At 31.7% G+C, this 20,202-nt stretch overlaps 2 protein-coding genes across 2 annotated transcripts; both read right to left on the bottom strand.

Annotated features, from left to right (window-relative positions):
• Positions 1-5,236: 5,236 nt before the first annotated feature.
• Positions 5,237-8,315, bottom strand: LOC140954379 (uncharacterized). Its single transcript, XM_073403745.1, has 6 exons — positions 7,903-8,315; positions 6,944-7,275; positions 6,628-6,850; positions 6,387-6,456; positions 5,489-5,584; positions 5,237-5,283 (listed from the first exon to the last, which is right to left on the bottom strand). The coding sequence occupies exons 1-3, from the start codon at positions 8,017-8,019 to the stop codon at positions 6,832-6,834; spliced, it is 468 nt and encodes a 155-aa protein (XP_073259846.1). The 5' UTR covers positions 8,020-8,315; the 3' UTR covers positions 5,237-5,283; positions 5,489-5,584; positions 6,387-6,456; positions 6,628-6,831.
• Positions 8,316-18,599: 10,284 nt separating this feature from the next.
• Positions 18,600-19,849, bottom strand: LOC118035558 (ethylene-responsive transcription factor ERF022). Its single transcript, XM_035041155.2, has one exon. It carries the CDS (start codon positions 19,498-19,500, stop codon positions 18,937-18,939), a length of 564 nt encoding a protein of 187 aa, XP_034897046.1. The 5' UTR covers positions 19,501-19,849; the 3' UTR covers positions 18,600-18,936.
• Positions 19,850-20,202: the final 353 nt, after the last annotated feature.

Genomic DNA, 20,202 nt, shown 5'->3' with positions numbered 1-20,202 from the left:
GATGGGTTATTATGGACATTAAAAACCAATGTTATTGTACTTGTATTTGTTGGTTGAATGGTTGTAATTTTTATTAAATAGGGTCTGTGCGTGTCCCACCTTATCTCTATTTTTTTTTTCTGGGTTGTAATTTGTTTCTCATCTAATTCCCCTAGAATATAACTCAAGGTTTCTTAATTAATTATGTAAATATTATATAATTTAGAAATGTAGGAATTTAAATAGGAAATTATTATGTAATCCAAAAGAAGGAAAAAATGGCAATGAATGCTATAATCAAGGTGCTTGCAATGAACTTATAAAGACTTGCTATAGCTACCTAGGATTTGACCATCTAATTCTCTTCAATGGCTCGAGGGAATTATATTAGATATGTCCATAACCATCCAATTAGACATACTAGGGGTGTATGTTTATATATAAATTATTATGTATGAAATGTATATTTGTCATGCCATGTTATGTATGAGACCTATTTAATTGATAATAAATCTCTCATTAATATATTAAATACATGTTGAGAACATGAATAATTGTCTTTCAATTTTATATGCATAAAATCAGAGTTTTATGCATGGATAACTTGTTAAATCACTCAAGGTTACCGTTAATTGAATATATTTAATTATATAAAATTGGGTTCTATTAAACTAACTTATATGATTTGGATAAATCACTTATGATCATATAAAGTTAGAGGCATGAGTTAGACGAAACATATAAGATATGTTTAGACAAAAAGTTGTCACTTAATTGATCTAGGAGTCATAAAAATGTGATTGATAAACTATGTTATCTACCTAATTTAATTTATTTTGATTTGTTAAGTCACTTAAAGTTAGATAAATTAAATGAGATCCAAACTCATTAGAAAAATCTAAACGAGATTTCTCGAATTAATAAGAGGGCTATTAATTTGCAAGAAAACTGTGGGAGATCAAATTAGAATTAAAAACCTTATCTAAATTTAGAATTTAAATATGTATGCATGAAATTAATACTTTTTATCTTTATATAAATAGGTTAGTAGATCAAAATGAGTAGTAACATATCCCTACGAAACATATTTGATGCTAACAAATTGACTAGACCAAATTTCTTGGATTGACACCGATATGTAAGAATTGTTCTTAAGTAAGAGAAGAAGTTATATGTTCTAGAAAACCCAATTCTAAATGCCCCTACTAAGGATACTGAAGAAAAAGTTAGAAATAAACATCAACAATGTCATATTGATAATGATAAACAGGCTACATTTACATTTATGATGTTAGCTAATATGTCACCTTCCTCATTTGTTCAACAACTACTACACTGATATGCAAAGAAAATGAGAATAACCAGATTTGGAAAGGTTTTGGTGTTTTTTTTATTTGTTTCTTTAAACTAAATGTGATGCATTAATCAGCTTACATGATATATAGGTTCAGGGAGTTCCGAGTAAGCTTTTCAAGCTCCACTTGGTGACTGGTGTTGTGAATGTCAACAATTCAGAATGGCTTCATTGGAGACTGTATGCGGGCAAGCTTATGGGGCAAAGCAATATCAAAAGCTTGGGATTTATACTTATTGTTCCCTCATTTCCTTGATTCTGGTTTGTCTCCCTACATCCTCTCCATGGATGTTCATAGACAAGCTTCTAATCCCGTATTTGCCTCATTCATAACTTGTTTTCATATGCTTTACTTCAAGCACTGACTCGCTACTTCCAAACTCAGAGTTCGATCCTTCCAATGCTGTCTAGTTCATTTACATATGTTGGGCTCAAGTGTTTAAAGCAGAAATGGGAATTATAGGAGCAGCATTTGCTATCAGCCTAAAATATTAGGATTCTTCATGAAGTACTCTTCGGAATGTGAGAAAACTCGTTGTGTGTTCTCAAAGGATGTCTTTTTGAGACTAAGGGAGCTCTTCCGCTTTGCTGTTCCCTCTGCAGAAATGACTTGCTAATTTCTTTCTCAAATATTTCAATCAAAACAATGTTTTTTCCCCCCATCCTTTTTACTATTTGTTTGTAGTAGGGATCAAGGTTGTAAAAAAGGTTTTTTTTACATGACACGAATATAAAATATAAATTCAGATCGTAAACTTGAATTATAAAATAAAAAAGTAAAATGTTTTAACTAATTATATAGTAACAATTTCAGTCAAATAATATATAATATAATTAAAATAAAAGTGAAATAAACAAAATAAAAATGTCCAAAAAACTTTTATGTTTTTTCACATTAATTTCTCTATTTTTTGGACAAATCGACTTACTTTATTATTTACAAGAAACAAGTCCCTAGAAATATGCTAATTGATATTTTAATAATTTACATAAGAAACTATTAAGAATGAAAAAATATTTTTATTTTACAAAAATAAAATTTAGAAAATAACTTATATTGTTAAAAAAGTTATAATAATTATAGTCAAAATCAAGTCTTTGATTATTATATTGTACAAGTTTTATAAGATATAAATTTGAAAACAATGAAAATATTGAGATACAGATTATCAGATTACATAATTTTATACTTTTTTCAAATTTGTAAAATCAATCCGAGTTTATTAATTTTACCAAGTTTTAGACGACACAGAATATATAATATAAACTTAGATCTAAACTCGAATTATAAAATAGAAAGTAAAATGTTTTAACTAATTATATATTAACAATTTCATTCAAATAATAATTAACAATATAACACAATTAAAATAAAAGTGAAATAAACAATAGAAAAGCTAGAACACTTTATTTTTTCACATTAATTTCTATATTTTTTGGACAAATCAACTCACTCACTTTGTTATTTACAAGAAACAAGTCCCTAGAAATATGCCAATTGATATATTAATAATTTATATAAGGAACTATTAATAATGAATATGTATTTTTATTTTATGGAAATAAAATTCAGAAAATAGCTTATATTATTAAAAAAGTTATAATAATTGTAGTCAAAATCATGTTTTTGATTATTATAAGTTTTGCAAGATATAAATTTGAAACAATAAAAATACTAAGATACAGATTATCAGATTACATAATTTTATATTTTTTTTTGAATTTGTAAAATCAGTCTGAGTTTATTGATTTTATCAAGTTTGATTGAGTTTACACTGATTTTATTAATTTTCGAGTTTTTAGTCTGATTTTACATATTAGATACACGTTGACTCGTAAAATCATATAATTTTACGAGTCAACATGTATCTAATATATAAAATCAGATTAAAAACTCAAAAATCAAGAAAATCTCATATGATTTTACGAGTTATTTTATGAATTTGACAATATAGATAGGGTCTAATGTCATCCTTTGTGTGACAATTTCTTTAGTCTTATGAGGTGCTTATTTTGCTACCTGGGCTTTTATTTCTGTGCTCTCTAAATGGTATCCTTTCAGTTTGCAAGAGGTTTTAACTGGAATGCTTTTGATACCTCCAAGTGATTGCTTGCAGCTTTAAAAATCACCTATCTGCATTACTTCATTCCTTATGGGTTAGGGGCCACAGTTAGGTATTGTACTAAACTTGTTTATAACTCTGTTGCATACACATCATGTAACTGGGTTTTCTTTTCCTTTTCCTTGTCATTACTCTTTCTGAAGGAAAATTTTGAACCTTTTTGCAGCACCCGGGTTTCAAATGTGTTAGGAGCTGGAAATCCTCAGGCAGCTAAAATGGCTGTTTGGGCCGTGATGGTTCTTGCAATCACAGAGGTGATTGTTAGAAGCACAGCTCTCTTCTTTTGTCGCCACATCTTGGGGTATGCATCCAGAAGCGAGGAGGACATTGTAAACCATGTTGCAGACATGGATCCTTTCATTTGTTTGTCAGCTATCGTGGACCGCTTGCAACCAGTTCTTTCAGGAAAGTGTCGTAGCTTTTTCTCATGCATGTGTTTTTTGGGCCAAAATATATCTTTATCACCTCAATCTAAACTTTGCAATAGTCACCAACAGCTTTCTTTAAACATAGAAGAAAAGAATACAAGGCTGCCTACATTAGTCGATACTGGATGGTGATCTTTCTTTCTTGAAATTGCTTAAAGATACGATCATAGTGTGCTTATCTATTCTGCATCAGGGGTTGCTAGAGGAAGTGGGTGGAAGAATGGTGGAGCCTTCGTGAATCTGGTTGGGACACCTGTGCGGCGGTGTTGGCTTTTGTTGTACACCCAAGGGGGAAGGGCCTTTTGTTTGGATTGACAACAAGATCATGTGTACAAGGAAGCAACTCTGCTTGCTCTCTGGAGACCAATTGGCAAGAATAGGTCTCAACTTCTTCTTCCTTGATTCGTTTATGGCCTCGCTTTGTTAGAAAGATCAACATGTTAAAGAATCAATGCCACCGTTCATATTTTGGACTGAATTGTCATTCTGAATCTAAATTCCCAATGATTTCTCCTTTTTACTGGCAATTGTCGAGACATCTCTAAGCATGCCAGATGAAACCTGCTCTTATGCTGGCTTGAATTTTTTGTGGATACTGGCATCCAAAGCTAGAGAGGGGATATTTGAGGAAGACTCGTAAAGTGGATTCAAAAGAGCAAAAATCATCAATAAATCATTGAACTACAAATTCGTACCTTTAAGATCAATTATATTTTCTTATTCACAAAGTAACCAAATTTTATTTCAGAGATTGCCAACACTTTGAGCTATGATTTGTTCTCATGATAGCTGCAAAAGAAGGACTCATTCATTTATATAAGTACCTTCATATCCTGAAACTAGTTTCAACTAAACATGTCAGCCTTCAAGAATGGCACGTTTCCAATTTACAAATCTGCTTTTGATTCTTCATGCAGTTTTTCTACTTCCTGTATCAAGATTTCCAACCAACATACCTTTTGTCTAGACTCTAGCTACATTGATAATCACTGTGCATGCCCTGTCATCTGCAGTTCAGACTAATGATTCAGTGGACTGTGAACATCACAAGACCTCAATTCCCTCTACCTGCTAAACTCTCAAAGCCAAATCGGCATCCTCTGTCTGTGCGTGATGGCATTGTATTAGTCCAAGCCACAGAAAACAGAACACAATTGTCATGAGATAACAATCCATGCATGCGTGCATCAATGTGTCTGGAGATTGTGCAGAGACAGGTTTAACATGTATCAATACATAAAAAATCTAGAAAAGTTTCCGTACAACAGGGAGTCAAGTTCATCAGCAGGAAATGACCATAGTTTTCAGATACGAAAGATGGAAAAGGGAAACGCAAAGCAGTTGTTTCATACCTTGAATCCTTTTGACGTGCCAGGTATACAGACTGAGATGTAACAATCTGAAATTACCAACCATGATTCAGAAATTTCTTCACAATTGATGGAAAAGGGGGCATTATCTCATAACAGGACACTGGTATCAGCTTGTTTCAATTTTGTAACATAGAAAAACAAAAGTGGGGGGATCTTAATTCTAAAGTTCCAACTTCGAAGTAAAAATAGAAAACTATAAGCATATAGATGAGAGACCGGATAATATTTGACCTTATGCACGGGCTTTAGATTTGAGGTCCTCTGGCTGCCCGTCCCCTTGGATGAGTCAGATTTTAGTCCAATTCCGGCATCGATTTCATCTAATCCCTGCAGAGCAAATGCATGCATCAATTGGAAGTAAGAGTTTTACTAAATGAAGATAAAATGATGTTCATCATCTGAAACAGATAAAAGTATCAGATACCAGACAACGTTAGAAAACCAGATATATAATAATCCAAAAGTGTCAGAAGAAATTATCATGCAAACATTGATCATACAGATTCAACGAGAAATAACGATTAAACTCAGAAGAAAACAGAATAATCATCAAATGATGCTAGCTTGTAGATTGGAGGAAGAGCCTGCCTAGCAACAAGTAGGTATATAATCCTAGTTTGTCAGTGTATCAATATAGTTTGTCAGTTTCCTCCTAGTTTGTCAGCTCTATAATATAAGTTTGCTTATAATGTATAACAATCCCAAGTTCATCCTCAAACGAGGATTCTGCAGAATGAAATGCAGGGAGCCAAAATACACTACTGGACTGATAAAGAGAAACCATATGTTAAAAATTTATGTATTGGTCACTGTATTTTCCTAAATATCATAAGGAAGAGTAAAATAAGATATTTATAAGAAACCATATGTTAAAAATTGCATTTGCACACACAAAGGAAACACATTTAACAAGAGGAATCATGGTATTATATAAACATGTGCTACCTTTAGCCCATTTGCATCATTTTCAGTATCTTCCACAGAAAAACACAATCATCTATATATCATCTTCAAGACTAATTCTCATTTCTAGTAATGTATTAGTTTCTGCTAAAAATGAAAAAAAGAAAAAGAAGCACAACCTACGAATAACATTTTCTTTGCTATTCTTTTCCTTATCAAAACTTACAAAGCTGATGGGCCTACGCTCAAGTCCAGTGTTCTGATTTGATTTATCCCGGTCAGGAAGATTTTTTAACCTGATATTTGTTGAAGAAATCGAATTCAGTTCTAATATCTTAAATGATCATTGAAAATGCAAAACTTATTAGCAGAAGCAATTGGCAATAGCCATCTGCCATCCTCTCAGAATTGGAAAAGTTAAAATGCTATAAACCCTCAAGAAGAGAGGTCCAATTATGATGCATTACACGACTTTTGGTCTCTGGCTCTCAGATTCTCTACTCTTTGGAAGAATATGGTGGCCACTCAACCCTAAAGACCTTTGACCAAATCCATCACAGATCCTGAAAAATTATCCAAAATTAAAACCTGATGCGAGAGGAAGAGAGAGAGGTCTTATGCGACATCAAACCTGTTATCTACACTGAATTTTCTCAAATGACTAATGGTGGTCATCTCTTTCGAACTTCTCTGCATATATAAATGCAGATGAACAATCAGTGAAAATCATTAACAAGCAGAGAACACTGGAGTGCCCAAGTGAACACAGACCAGATGATCTACCTGAGCAGATCGAGTGAGAACTGATGATGTTCCTGGGAGCCTATCTGACAAGCTTTTGGGAGTTGAATGTGTTTTAGGTGGACCACCTCTAATATTAGAAGAACTGTTGCACTGGATTGTACTTCCCTACGTTGTCTATGAGATTGAACCTGGTCAGATCTTTTGTTGCTTGCGGTCTTGGTGGTAATTCTTTTGCCTGAAACAAGACTAACATCTGCCTTGCTTGTAATTTCCTTGCAAACAGATGGCTTTGGCTTCTCGGATGGCTTAACCACATCTTTGCTCATTCTGCAGTCCGATTTTGTTCTGTTTGCAGCAGAAGCAACAGTCCCCTAGTTGAGAACGCAATTTAAAATTGATAATCAGGACATTGGTATTGGTAATTGATAGCGCAATCAGAAACCTTGCACAAATTGCAGAGAACATAGAAAAGTCATGTAAGCTTTAATGTGACAGGAAAACATTTCAATTTCATGGCAGACTATGATGGCAGTGTAGCAATCACAACAACTACATGCAACACAACACACTTATTAGAGCTTATTCAAGAAAATAAAAGCAAGGGGCTAATCAGGCAGGTTGAGGGTCCTGCAATCCACTGTGATTGGGTAGCAAGATAAAGAAATGAGAGAAAATATAACCAAGAATATCTGTCCTTGTTTCACGGTGTGTTTGGTCTCCTGGCCTTCCAATCTCCACATGATTCAAAGCAGATGATCAACAGATCTTCCATATATCAGGAACTAGCAACAATGCACGTAGAAACAAGATCTTTAGGTATTTTGCATGCAGGATAAAGATACCTTCAGTGAACATAGATCAAAATCCAATCCCTTAAAAAGGAAATTAATGGGCTTGATATGCGGATTTAAAAAGAAAGTAATTACAACCTACATGAACTATCAACCCTGGGATTGGTTAAAGGAGGGGTGACCTGGAATGAAACGTTAATTGTTTACCTGCTTCTTCAGTTTTCTTCCATTGTTCTTGTTTTCATTGCTGACTGGGCTCCCTTTCTGTCTAGTTTTGGAACTGCTTTTGACTGATGGAGTACATGACGAAGAACCATCTTCCATAGAATATATTGATATTATTCTGGCAGAAAAGCATAACCCTATTTCATCTTCTTTGCTAGCTCCACCACTGCTCCCATTAAGGTAACTTTCTTCTTCTACTCCATCATTAATGCCTCTCCTAGATGGGTTAATATTACCAGTGGTATGATTATCTAAAATCTGGATTTTATAGACATTGCTAGGCTTGTTTTCCTCTTTCCATCTGTGAACATCAGCACCATTTTCTTCCTGACTAGTATTGCTAGGTTTTCTTTCCTTTTTGATGCTTCAGTATCAACACCACTTTCTTCCCATGTAGTAATGATGCGAACCTCGTGATCACGTGGTCACGCAACCCACAATCAAGATTGAGATCTGATCCCGGAAAGCCGAAATAGGTCTGATATGAGTGCGACACAGTGGAAACCTGCCCCAAGGCACCAACACTATTGGAATGAGTAGAATGACGCCACGAAGCCAGTTAATCTTCGATAAGTTAGATTCAGTTCGTTCAAGAACTGAAGAATGCAAGAATCACTCTCACACGTTAAAACTGAAAAATTCAGAATAATAATCATCAAAGCTGCCGAAATTGTGGCTTACATGAGTTTAAATAGTTCTTGAAAAGTTAACCCTAATGGACCCCTTATGTGGACTTATATGAGGTTCACTAAAAACTGGCCCAAAACCCTAAACTGAAAAGTCCATAACCTGATCCAAACAAGCCTTGGACCCTAGCTCAAAACAAAGTTTTAATTAAGCCCAAACATTAAAGAAAATAATAAAAATAACTAATCTGTCATTAAATACCACCAGCCCTTCTTTCCTTGTGTAGCTAGGATGAATAAGGAATCCTTATAAGAAAAAGATTCTGAAACATTAATGAATCACTGCCACACTTGTATTGCAGCTCATTAAAGATCCTTGTGGAACTAGGAAATTCCCAAAGCCAGCTGCCACATCCTTGTAGGAAAAGAATCCTAACCAAATAGGAAGTCCACAAGTCAAATGGAAGTAAATAACAAAATCCGTACAGCCTCCGTTGACCAGTATTGCGGTTCCTTCCCGAACTCCGATTGACTTGAATTTTTAACCCAAGGTAGTAAGATATGTCTGGAGAGTCAACATAAAATATTATCCCGATACAATGGTCAGATTGAGAATTATGATTGTTGCCGTAAACCTGGACTGTTGCGCTTTTTACGCCAAAATCCAAATCTGACCTTATTTAGATCGTATCACATGGCTGAACCGTATCAAGTAATCTCTTGTCCATTCTGATAAGAATAAGTTTGAGTAGTTTCTTGCTCTGCTTGCAATCCCTTCATAGCTCTAAATTTTTTATAGTATTCCTCAAAGTATGCCTTCTTCTGAGGAACTAATCCTGGTGCCTTGAATTTCTCCAACTCCTCCTGACGACATCTGTTGTGGGAGAAAACAGAATATTTTTCCCATGCAAGCGTGTCTGCGGTGTATCTTCCAAAAGATATGGAACCGCAATCCAGAATTTGAGAGATGGATACATCCTGCTTTAGATTTTACAGATAAATAAAACGCAAAAAGGAAAAAAGAAAAAATCATTGAACAGTGATGATCAACTCTCAACATTTAAAATTAATGCAGTTCTACATTTGAATCAGTAACTCAACACTCCATTTTTGATAATTAGTGCAATCTGGGTACAAAACTTGCAAGTTATCTAATTGAACTAGATTAAATTTATAGTTTCTCTGGTGAATACCCAGGGTTCTGATCTAGTAAGTTTCATGTTAATTACCCTATTAATCAAACTGAATGTCACTAAAAACAATTGGATTTGGTTCTATATTTCAAATTCTTCAGAGCTCCAATAGGATTCAGAAAATCTCTTAATGATCAACATAAAACTACACAAATGGCATTACGTTCAATGGAGAAAATTGTTCTTCGTTAACACTTTCTTACAAGCATTTTTAGTTTTCGTTAAATCTTAATCACAAACATACACAACTTGCTGCAAAAGTTAGGGCATTTGCCTTTGATTACGCATAAGTAATCTGATCACTCTCCATTCCACAGCTGAAATTCTCTTCGCTTATAAAGACAGCAACAGCAACAACATTAATGGAAGATGCATCACATTTCAAAAACCCATGCATCTCTCTGACATATAAACTAAGACCAGTTAATGCATTTAAGGTTTCCAACCTCTGAAATTCAGCACGTGTTAAGGACCAAAATGAAGACTAAGTGGTAACTAACTTTCTTGTTCGAAGATTTAAAACATTTTCTTGTACTCACTGCTTTCTCTCATTTATTCATTTTGTTCTTTAGGATTGGTTGGTTGCTATACCTTGCTTGTTACGGCTAGGATTGGTTAGTCGAGATCTCTCTGGGTTTAGGATCAAGTTGAATTATTGGGTTAATTCATGGGTCAAAAGGTAACCCTAATTAATTCTAAGACAATATTATTTTGGATAAAAATTTTAAAAATTAAAAAAACATAATTTTTGTTTTAAAAAATATCTTTAAAATTGTCTAGACCAAATCTTTTTTAAATTTAACTAGATCAACCAGCTCAGTAGATGTATAGAGTCATCCCATTTTCATCAGATTTTATAATAGGTTAATATTATTGATTGGAACAAAGCAGGCATGGAAATGATCTATTTATTACTAATATAGCCATGGATTGCATAAGGATGATGCCTCCATTTTATTAGCAATATACGGTTTGCCGAGAAAGCACTACCTTCTATTGCCAATTACTGCAATAAATAATAATAATAATAATAATAAGATTATGTAAACCATACCCGAGTACAGACTCGTGAGCAGTTTATTTTTGCGATCAAAATTAGCATAAGGATTTAGGAATTATTTCATTAAGAGATGAGTGATGAAAAGATTGCCAAATTAGCATATTGGAATTATTTAGGAAAAAACTTCTTTACTATTACTACTACAACAATTTAGCACCTCAATGGTATTTTAAATTCCTCACAGCCATATTGAATGATAGATTTGGTGGTAATAATGTATAAAAATAATATTATTTTTAATTTTTAAAATTTATTTTTAATATTAGTATATTAAAATAATAAAAAAATATATTAAAAAAATAATCCTTCAATAGAATTTAAATTTTATTCTTTTATTATAAAATATTTTCTATGTACAATATAACTGATTTGACTAAAATATATTTTAATAATGTTTACTTTATTTTTTTCTCAAACGTCTTTCATTGTATAAATAAAACCTAACAATCTTCATAGACATTAAATGTCTGATCTAATACTAAAATATTGGAGTCAACATCATGAAAAAATTATTAAATTCGTTTAAAATGTACCATTATGTAAATATAGAAGGCACATAACGTGTTTAGTAATGTGATTACGATTATTTTTTAAATAATTTTTCTTATCAAAATACATGTTAATAATATTTTTTTTAAAAAAATATTATTTTTGACATCAGCATATCAAAATAATTTGAAAACACTAAAAATATTAATTTGAGGTTAATAAAAAAATAAAAAAATTCAAATTTTTTTAAAATATTTTTGAAACGCAAAAACAAATAGACTTAATAATTCAAAAAAATACTTGGTTTTTGAGATTACGCAAGTTAGATTCAAGGATATTCTTGCGGTAAAAACAAAGAAAAAAGAGGGTATGAGTTGGTGTGTACCTAAAATAGTTAGATTGTCATAAACCTTAACTGAAAAAGAAATAAGACAACCTTTCTTGACTATAGATTAAAACTATAATAATAGTTAGGTTTAGAAAAGAAGAGAACCATTTAGCTTAAGTAACCTAATCTAGTCAACCTTTTGATTCGTAAGATATGGGGAAACAATTGAGAAACATGAAAAATAAAATAAAATAAAGGAAGCTGATTGAAAATTGGAAAAATCATGCAAATAAAGTATCATATAAAATCATACGCATGGCATCATCTCTTAGAATTTGTGTCATATCACAACTTAAAATAGAAGAAGAAGCTTAAGTACTCGTTTGTTTTCTGCAAAGTATCTTTTTATTTATTTAGAAAATAAATTGTAAATTTTTTTTTAGTATTTTGATATGTCATGAAAAATAAATTAAAAAATAATTTATTTTAATTTATTTTTTCAAGTTCATTAAAAAAAATAGGCATCAAATCTAATAAATGGAAAAATTGGAGGATAATATAAAAAAAATTTCATAAATTATATCTCAAATAAAAAAATAACAAGACCAAATCTGATAAATAAAAAACCAGTTAAGAAAATAATAAGAGAAAAATAAATAATAATAAAAAAATACTAACTTGATATAAAAATCAAATTAAATTATATTTTAAAGGCTGATATTAAAAAAAAAAAAAAAAATAATTAAAAATAAAATATATTGCAATCAAAAAATTAAGAACCAAATTTGATATAATTAATAAATAATATGATATTTTTAATTTTTTTTACTACTCTTAAAAAGTATATTCTATTAAAACAATTATAAAAAATACTTTTTAAAAAAACCAAAAAAATTTTTCAATAACTAGAAAGTATTTTATATTCACCTTCATTTCTAATACTAAATAAATATAAAAAATTTTGGAAGATAATTTTTTATAAAAAATATTTTTCATGAAACATATCAGGTATAAAAAATAGAGATTGAAAATAAAAGCTTTGAAGGTAGCAGAAAAATAATCAGTTAAGAGTTCTTTTTTATTCAAACAAATATTTCCATGAAGTTTATCAATTTATATATACTTAAAGTTATTAAGGATATGCATAATATAGGAGTATCCTTATCCAAACAAATGCATTAAGAGGATAATTATTTGGAATTAACATATAGAATCTATACTTTACTATCTATAAATCCTCATATTAGTTTGTATTAAAAAAAAATATATATATATATATATAAAGTTTTTATTTTAAATTATTTATCATATTATATACCATGAAGATAATTTCTTTGCTATCTTTTTTGATGAATAGACTATCCTCCTAGTTAGAGTTTTGATTATCAAGATCATGTGAAAAAGCACACATTTGTGAGGAAAATATCAAGCCAAAAAATGGCTGGACCAGACCTCATTTGAGACAGTACATCCAATAAATATTAGGCCTGGGCCTGGGCCTGGTTTTATTATATAACTTTTTCTGCAAGGTTTGAACCAGAATAGATTAGTGTTGTGTAATAATTTTGTGTTTTAAACTCTTCTTCTGAAAACAAATCTGTTTAGATTGTCTGATAAAATATTTTTCAAAGTGTTTTTATTTTTCTAAATGCTTTTGAATATTTTTTTATATAAAAACTGTATAAAATCATAAAAAAAAGTTTCTAATTTGATGTATTTTCAACCCAAAAAATGATCCTACAAGTAATTTCTTTCCTTAAAAATTAAGGTGTCAACATATAAACATATGAGTGGTAAAAAAATGAATTTCAAATAATTGACCTCCAATAAAAAATTATTATTACATGTATATTTATACGAGAATTTTGTACAACGTATATTCCATCACTTTTTGGAATAATTAGTATTATATCAACGTTTTTCAAAATATATTTTGCTTTAAAATATTTTTTAAAATTAATTTTTAACATCAATATCTCGAAACAATATAAAAATTTAATTTAAAAAAAAAATCAAAACTTTATAAAACACAAAGTTTCTAAACAGCGTCTTACGTCGTTTTACTGACACATGTGCTCCCGTCAATGATGGCAGTGAGATAAGCTTCCTATTTCGCCCTAAAGTCATGCACTGGTTGGCCCATGAAAGATTTGGGCGGCACGTCTTAATCCAACTGAACTTTAGCAAACATGATTCTACACTGTAAGAAAAGAAAAGGAGAAAATAAAAGAAAATTGACTTTTCATGGAAACTTGGGTGGAAAAAGTGAAATATGTTCAAAGAATTATTTTTCTTTCTGTTGCAAATTGTCTTGCAGACTTTCACTGCAATTTCATGGTCTAAAGCCATAAATTCAGTTGACTATTTTTTTGTTGAATAATTCATTGAACATATTTCACTTTTTGTAGCAAATAAGGGAGCCCAACCCTTTCCTCTATTACTAGTAATAAAAAAAAAAAACACAATATTTTATAAATAAATTTACAGGATGCCGAGTATAAAAGGAACTTGTTTAATGAAAAATATTGGAAAAATAAAAATAATTAAACCTTAAAAGTCAAAAGAACTACTTCCAACCAACTATCCAACAGTTTAGAAGAAATAAATGCTGGCTTGATGAAGAAAAAATGGGCAGGAATCAAATTATTTTATCAAGGTAATTCCCGAAATAAAAAAAATATATATTTTGATATATTTTTAAATAAAAAATATTTTAAAAAACAATCTCAATCATATTTTTAAACATATTCTAAATATCACTATTCTACTTTTTTATATATATTTCATCAGTGTTTCTACTTTTACAAATTACTATAAATCATTCTCTTTTCACCATTAATGATAAAATTAATATACTCTTCTCTTTTGTATAAATATCTCCATAATATATTAGTATCGATAAAAACACGACTTAACTTTAAAAAAAAAAAATTAAAGATGATAATTTTAAAAAAAAAATATTGAGACAATAATGGATTGGATCGACTTCCCTCTTTCGACCCGGGTCATGGATTCTATTGGGTTTAATAATTTTTTTCTTTAATTATATGATAAAAATAGATGCTCACAAAATTAAGTATCAATCTAAAAATAAACACTTTTTTGAGACAATTATCCCTAGAAAGCAAACAAAAATCAATAATACAGTCAATTGTCCAACCAATCAAATATTAAATGATGAAATTGAAAAAAATGGACCACAATGATAGAGTGTAATGTATGAAAATTAGATTGATTGCCATGGCAGAATTTAATACATATAATAGAAATTAATCACAATGATGAGAATTTAAATTAAATTGACTACTATGACAAAATTTAATATGAAAATTTTGATTAAGTCGCACAATGGAAACCCTAAATAGAAGAAATATTTAAAATGAAAAAAAAAATACACTTGATAATGTCAAAATGTTATTTAATTATAACCAAGTTTTTGGCTAAATCAAATATGTGTGTGTGTGTGGGGCTAGCCAAATGACAAGTGTACTAAAGACAAAGAACATTTTCACACAAAGTAGAGAATAATTTATCATTGCAATAAGGATTATATAAATGACATTGAGAATATTAATAGAGAAATAGTTGTGATGGATGTTTAAGGAGATCATTATATGAAAACATGTAGATTTTGTATGAAGATTTCATTTGGAGATATAAAGATTTAAGTAGAGATATAAAGATTTTATTTTAAAGATATGGAGATAAGAAATACCATGAAGAAAAATGTATAAGGACTAATCAGAAAGATAATTTTGCTTTTATTGAAAAGTTTAAAATATTTTATCATACAAGTAGAGGTATAATTCTTCAAGATTATCTGATCTTCGACAAGGTATTGTGGGGTGAGCTAATATCTTTACTTTTTTATTCAATTAGAATTTTTTTTTATATAAACTATTAAAGGTAACCCATGAAATGAACCCATAGGCAATACTATTAAAGGTAACCTTTCTATCTCTTTTTATTTTTAAGGCATTACAATCCTCAACAACTTTACAATCCTCAACATCTTGTTTGTTTTCTTTTTGTTTCCTCATATTTCTCTTTATGAGAGGAGGATGTTACACAAATTCTTTTCTTTTAATAACAACCAGTACCTCAGTTCATATGGTGGCCAAAGGTGTTGTCCTGTGCTTAATGAATGTTATTTGATCACTAATGATTCCTTTTAGGTTCCTTTTAGATGTTCTAAACTTTTTAAAAAACTGATGGTGTTTGGGAGATTTTATTTTTGTTGAAATTTATCCTTGTCTTGTTACATTTGTTTTTATAACTCAAATGTGGTTTTTCATTATTTGTTTTAGTTTGAGAAGAGTTCGATCAAGAAAAGTGTATAGTTGTTCCCATAAAGAATAGTTATAAACCACACTTATTAGGTTCTCAGTGTAAATAGGTTCAAGAAAACCTTTCAAATTAAGCATTTCCTTGTCAAACCTTCTGAAATATGCTTTAGTGCTCTCATCTTATCATTATATGATAGTGAATAACTCAATTATGCTCTTTTTAGTTGGTACACTGATGTTAAAGCAAGAGATGAGTTTGGTGCTAGATCATGAAAGTTAAGAATAGATTCAAGCTTCAGGTTATGGTAGCATACCAAGTAGATCCATGAAATGTTGTTATATGGGTTTTGCATATAATATCGTTGTCTTGTGTCACAAGCTTCAAGCTACTTCATACATTTCATTTTTTTTTTAGGTTTATAAATCCATCATAATTGTCTAAGTTTGCCTTTATAAACATGCAATCCTTAAAAAGACAAGTGTGTAACACCTAATTATAAAGTAAAGAATATTCCACTTGGTTGGGTTGTATTCATTATTATAAGCATGTATCATTATTGATCTTATCTCGCTTTGAAGTCTTTTTTTATGAGGTTTACGCAAGTGAGATTTAGAGGAAGATTGATGGAGGTAGCCACTTATATGGCTTAGACCTGCTAAGGCTCCACTCTTTGTTTTTTTTTTTTTTTTAATCTTTGGAGTTCAAGTTTGGAGCATCTAGTTTGAACAAGTTTTTCCAAGTTGCTCTTTTAAGAAACAAGGGTTGTCTACGTGCATTTGGTGGTGCATATAATGGAGCTAGTGGTTGTATCATCCATTGAGGGAGTGGTAAAGTTTAAAACTATTGTTGTGTGGATAGAACAAATTCAATAAACATTTTCATTTGATAGGTGATTTTTTTTGGAAATTTGGAAGAGCTAATGTACTTATGGTGGAGAGGTTGATTACTTTCTCGTGTCTTGTCATTTATGAGTCATCAACCATGAAATAAATTTTTATATATATGTAAAATAGGAATGAAGTAGATTTTGTTTAAGTTCCCACAAATAGTGTCACTTATCAAATCGAAAAACCTTCAAATTGAATTAGGCCTTTCCAAGGCTAGTGCAATGGGTTTTGAATAAATTTGTATTAAGTTAGGTGAGGCCTATGATTTTTGAACTTCTATAAAAACAAGTTTTTTATTGAGATAAGGGATCCTTCGATACTTAAGTTAGTAAACCATAGAAAAAAATAATGTATAACAAAAAGAACAAGAACAAAGAGTGTAAAAGAATGTATGTTGTGATTGTTGTGTGTTATGTTATTGTTTGGCCTATTGTTTGTTGTTATTGCTAAGCGACTTAAGGTATTTATACACCATAGTCAATTGAAATTGCTCTGTGGAAACAAAGTTACAATTATACCGTACAAGATTAATAATGAAGAATAATTACATTTATCGCTCAAGTAACTTATAAAATGAGTTGTTAAGTAGATGTGTTGCATTGTACAACTAGGCATTGCATTGACCATCGACGATAACTATTGGTGAGATGGGTAGATGTATCATAATTATCATAATTATCAAGATAAGTAAGCGTTTATATTGATAGTTTGTACGCCTTTACGAAAGAGGAATTAGGTGTGTCAAGTGATTGCATAACTATGTACTAATGAGGCAGTGCATATAATTTCTGCAAGTGCATGACACACGAGCTTAGTATAGTTTCTCCCTTTTCCTTTTGTTTTCCCTTTCTCCCTTGCATGTTCTTTGGTCAATTAGATTTTATGGACTAAATTGGAGAATTATTGAAGAATCCCGGACTAAAGTTGAGAAAAGAAATGAAAAGTTACCTGACGTGTGTAATACATGTGTTATCACGTCTACAAGCCTCTGTTGCTTGTGACATTATTTGGTCAACTTTTGTTGTCTCTTTTTTTGTTTTTTTTTTTTTTTTTTTTTTTTTTTTTTCTGGGTGACAGTTAGAACTTTCTCTCTATTTGTTGTTTTACTTTTAGGCCTTGGCTTTGGCCCATCAAATAACGTATTAGCATTTCGTCTTATCATCGTATTTTACTTTGCTGGTAAAACTCTAAATAATGCGTTCATGTAAAAGGGAAAATCAAACACAAGCCCTTCCTTCCATTGAACAAATAACAGGACAGGAGCTGGATTTTTTTTTTTTTTTTTTCCTTGTATTAAAAAATTACCTGGTTGACAAACATACAGAAGGAAACCCGAAGGAAACGTTAAGAGGCAATCTAAGCAAGATCTTCGGCCCTTGACAAATGTAGGTGGGCCTGGGTGATCTTTTAATGCTGTCAGTGTCAATTAAGTAAATAATATTCCATCACAATCCAGGTTAGGCTCATCTGTAGAATCCGCAGCAGGGTATTTCTTGAGAAAAAAAAAACACAACCGTACTCAGATCATTACACTCACAACAACGAAACAAATTGACTTGACATTGTGTGTCGATCGTTAAAACTCATAGCTTGGTATCTCATAATTGAACTTCACGGTGACCCACAGGACACCATGGAACTTTGTGTAAGCTATCAAATTTGCACGCAGGAAGAGATTTAGTTTCACGATAACGTTCAAATTTCTCTAGAATAAACAATAAAGCACGAAACACGAATGGAAGAAGCTAGCCAGATTCATTAAAGACATTGTTTTCGTACAATGAGAGAAAAAAATTTTGTGTAATTTAAAGGAAATAGAACACATTTCAGGCTCTCTTTCGAATCCTCTGCCGGTGAAGACATTCAACTCTCTTAATGCATTGATAGAGCCCGGAGTTGTCAAAAAGCAGCCACGATGACCAGAACTCCCTCTACCAGAAGGGGAAAAAAAGATGCGGAAGGCTTAATTAAACTTATTGACTCTATCATATTCAAGAAATTAGCTACATTTTAAGGCAGGCAATTCCATTATTACATAAGTTAGTATAATCAATTTGTCATTATATATAATTATGATAGTAATAATTATAATAATAAAAATAAAAATATAGTATATAGTGCCGCAAAAAAAATAGTTTGTATGTGATTAATAATCCCAAATGGAGTCATGCTCCATTTCACCCCACTCATCACTGAGTTCGACATCAATATCATCTCCCATAGCCACAGGCTCATCCAACACAAGAGCCCCAGCTAACTCCATCCACATTTTTGGTGAGTCCAGTGGTGCCTCATTTATAGCTTGAATTTGGCTCGGTGACAACCCAACCCTAACAGGACCTAAACTACCGCCTCCGCCGCCACTAGAGCTACCACTTACTCCCTCTGAACATTTTATCGGTCTCCGAAACAGCAAAGCCGCCTCTTGTGCTGCCATTTGCACATCCTCAGTGCTAGAGCTAGCCGGCCGGGGCAAACTATCCACCATTTCTGGAAAGTTTAGTTGAGCCCCACGTCCTCTAAGGTGTAATGCTGCCACATCATACGCCGCCGCGGCCATTTCAGGCATCTCATAACTCCCAAGCCAAATTCTCGTCTTCTTACCAGGCTCCCGGATTTCGGACACCCATTTCCCCCATTTTCGCTGTCGTACACCTCGATATCTTGGCGGACTAATCCTCAGATGGCCGTCCCTGTTTCCTCCTTCCATTGTAGCAAGTAGAAGGAAGGTTTTCTCTTCTGATGAATGGTTTTCCGGCAATGCACTAGTACAAATTAATGATTGTGTAGAAGTATGACAGCCGAGAGAGTGTAAAACAAGAGTGTGTGCTATAAATAGACGTGGCACATCAATCGAATGATTTGGATGGGAGGAGGAGGAGGAGGAGGAGGGAGCTTCCTAGTAGTTACGTTTAAGTGCGGAGATGCTGGCAAGGCGTTGCATGTGCTGGGGTTTTGAATGAATGACAAACTCATACCTTGCGATGCATTGTTCCATTTTATAATATTATCATATGGTCAGCCTAGAACAACTACTCACATATTCATAAAATATAATTAAAAGAAAAAACTACTACATCCTTAAAAACACATGGTCTGTATAATTATGATAAAATTATAGATATTGGAATTATTTCTTCAATGGTGTGTGGAGCTTCTATTTGTGTCCAGATTTTTTTCCCTTCTTAATATGGATAATTAATAGATACTGCTGTGGCCTGGCCAGGCTAGAAGCATTTCATATTGTACTGAATTTGTCCTTCCATGTTAAGTCCATCAGCCCTAGAAGGAAAGGAATTTTTAGAACAGTGCCAGCCTCCTCATTTTTCTTTTTTTAGCCAGCTGACACTTTCCCATGTGAATTCTACTGCTACTTGAATTTATGACATCTGACAAATCATTCATGAGCAGG

The sequence above is a fragment of the Populus alba genome, chromosome 13, assembly GCF_005239225.2.
Source record: "Populus alba chromosome 13, ASM523922v2, whole genome shotgun sequence".
In the NCBI taxonomy this organism is placed as follows: domain Eukaryota; kingdom Viridiplantae; phylum Streptophyta; class Magnoliopsida; order Malpighiales; family Salicaceae; genus Populus; species Populus alba.
This window is presented reverse-complemented; position numbering and strand designations above follow the sequence as displayed.

What these genes read in the sequence shown, in the direction of transcription:
- LOC140954379 (XM_073403745.1), bottom strand. Translation starts at nt 8,019, where the DNA reads ATGGAAGATGGTTCTTCGTCATGTACTCCATCAGTCAAAAGCAGTTCC. An exon ending in GAAGAAAACTGAAGAAGCAG is followed by an intron (nt 7,276 to 7,902) that starts GTAAACAATTAA and finishes GTTCTCAACTAG; the next exon opens with GGGACTGTTGCTTCTGCTGC.
- LOC118035558 (XM_035041155.2), bottom strand. Translation starts at nt 19,500, where the DNA reads ATGGAAGGAGGAAACAGGGACGGCCATCTGAGGATTAGTCCGCCAAGA.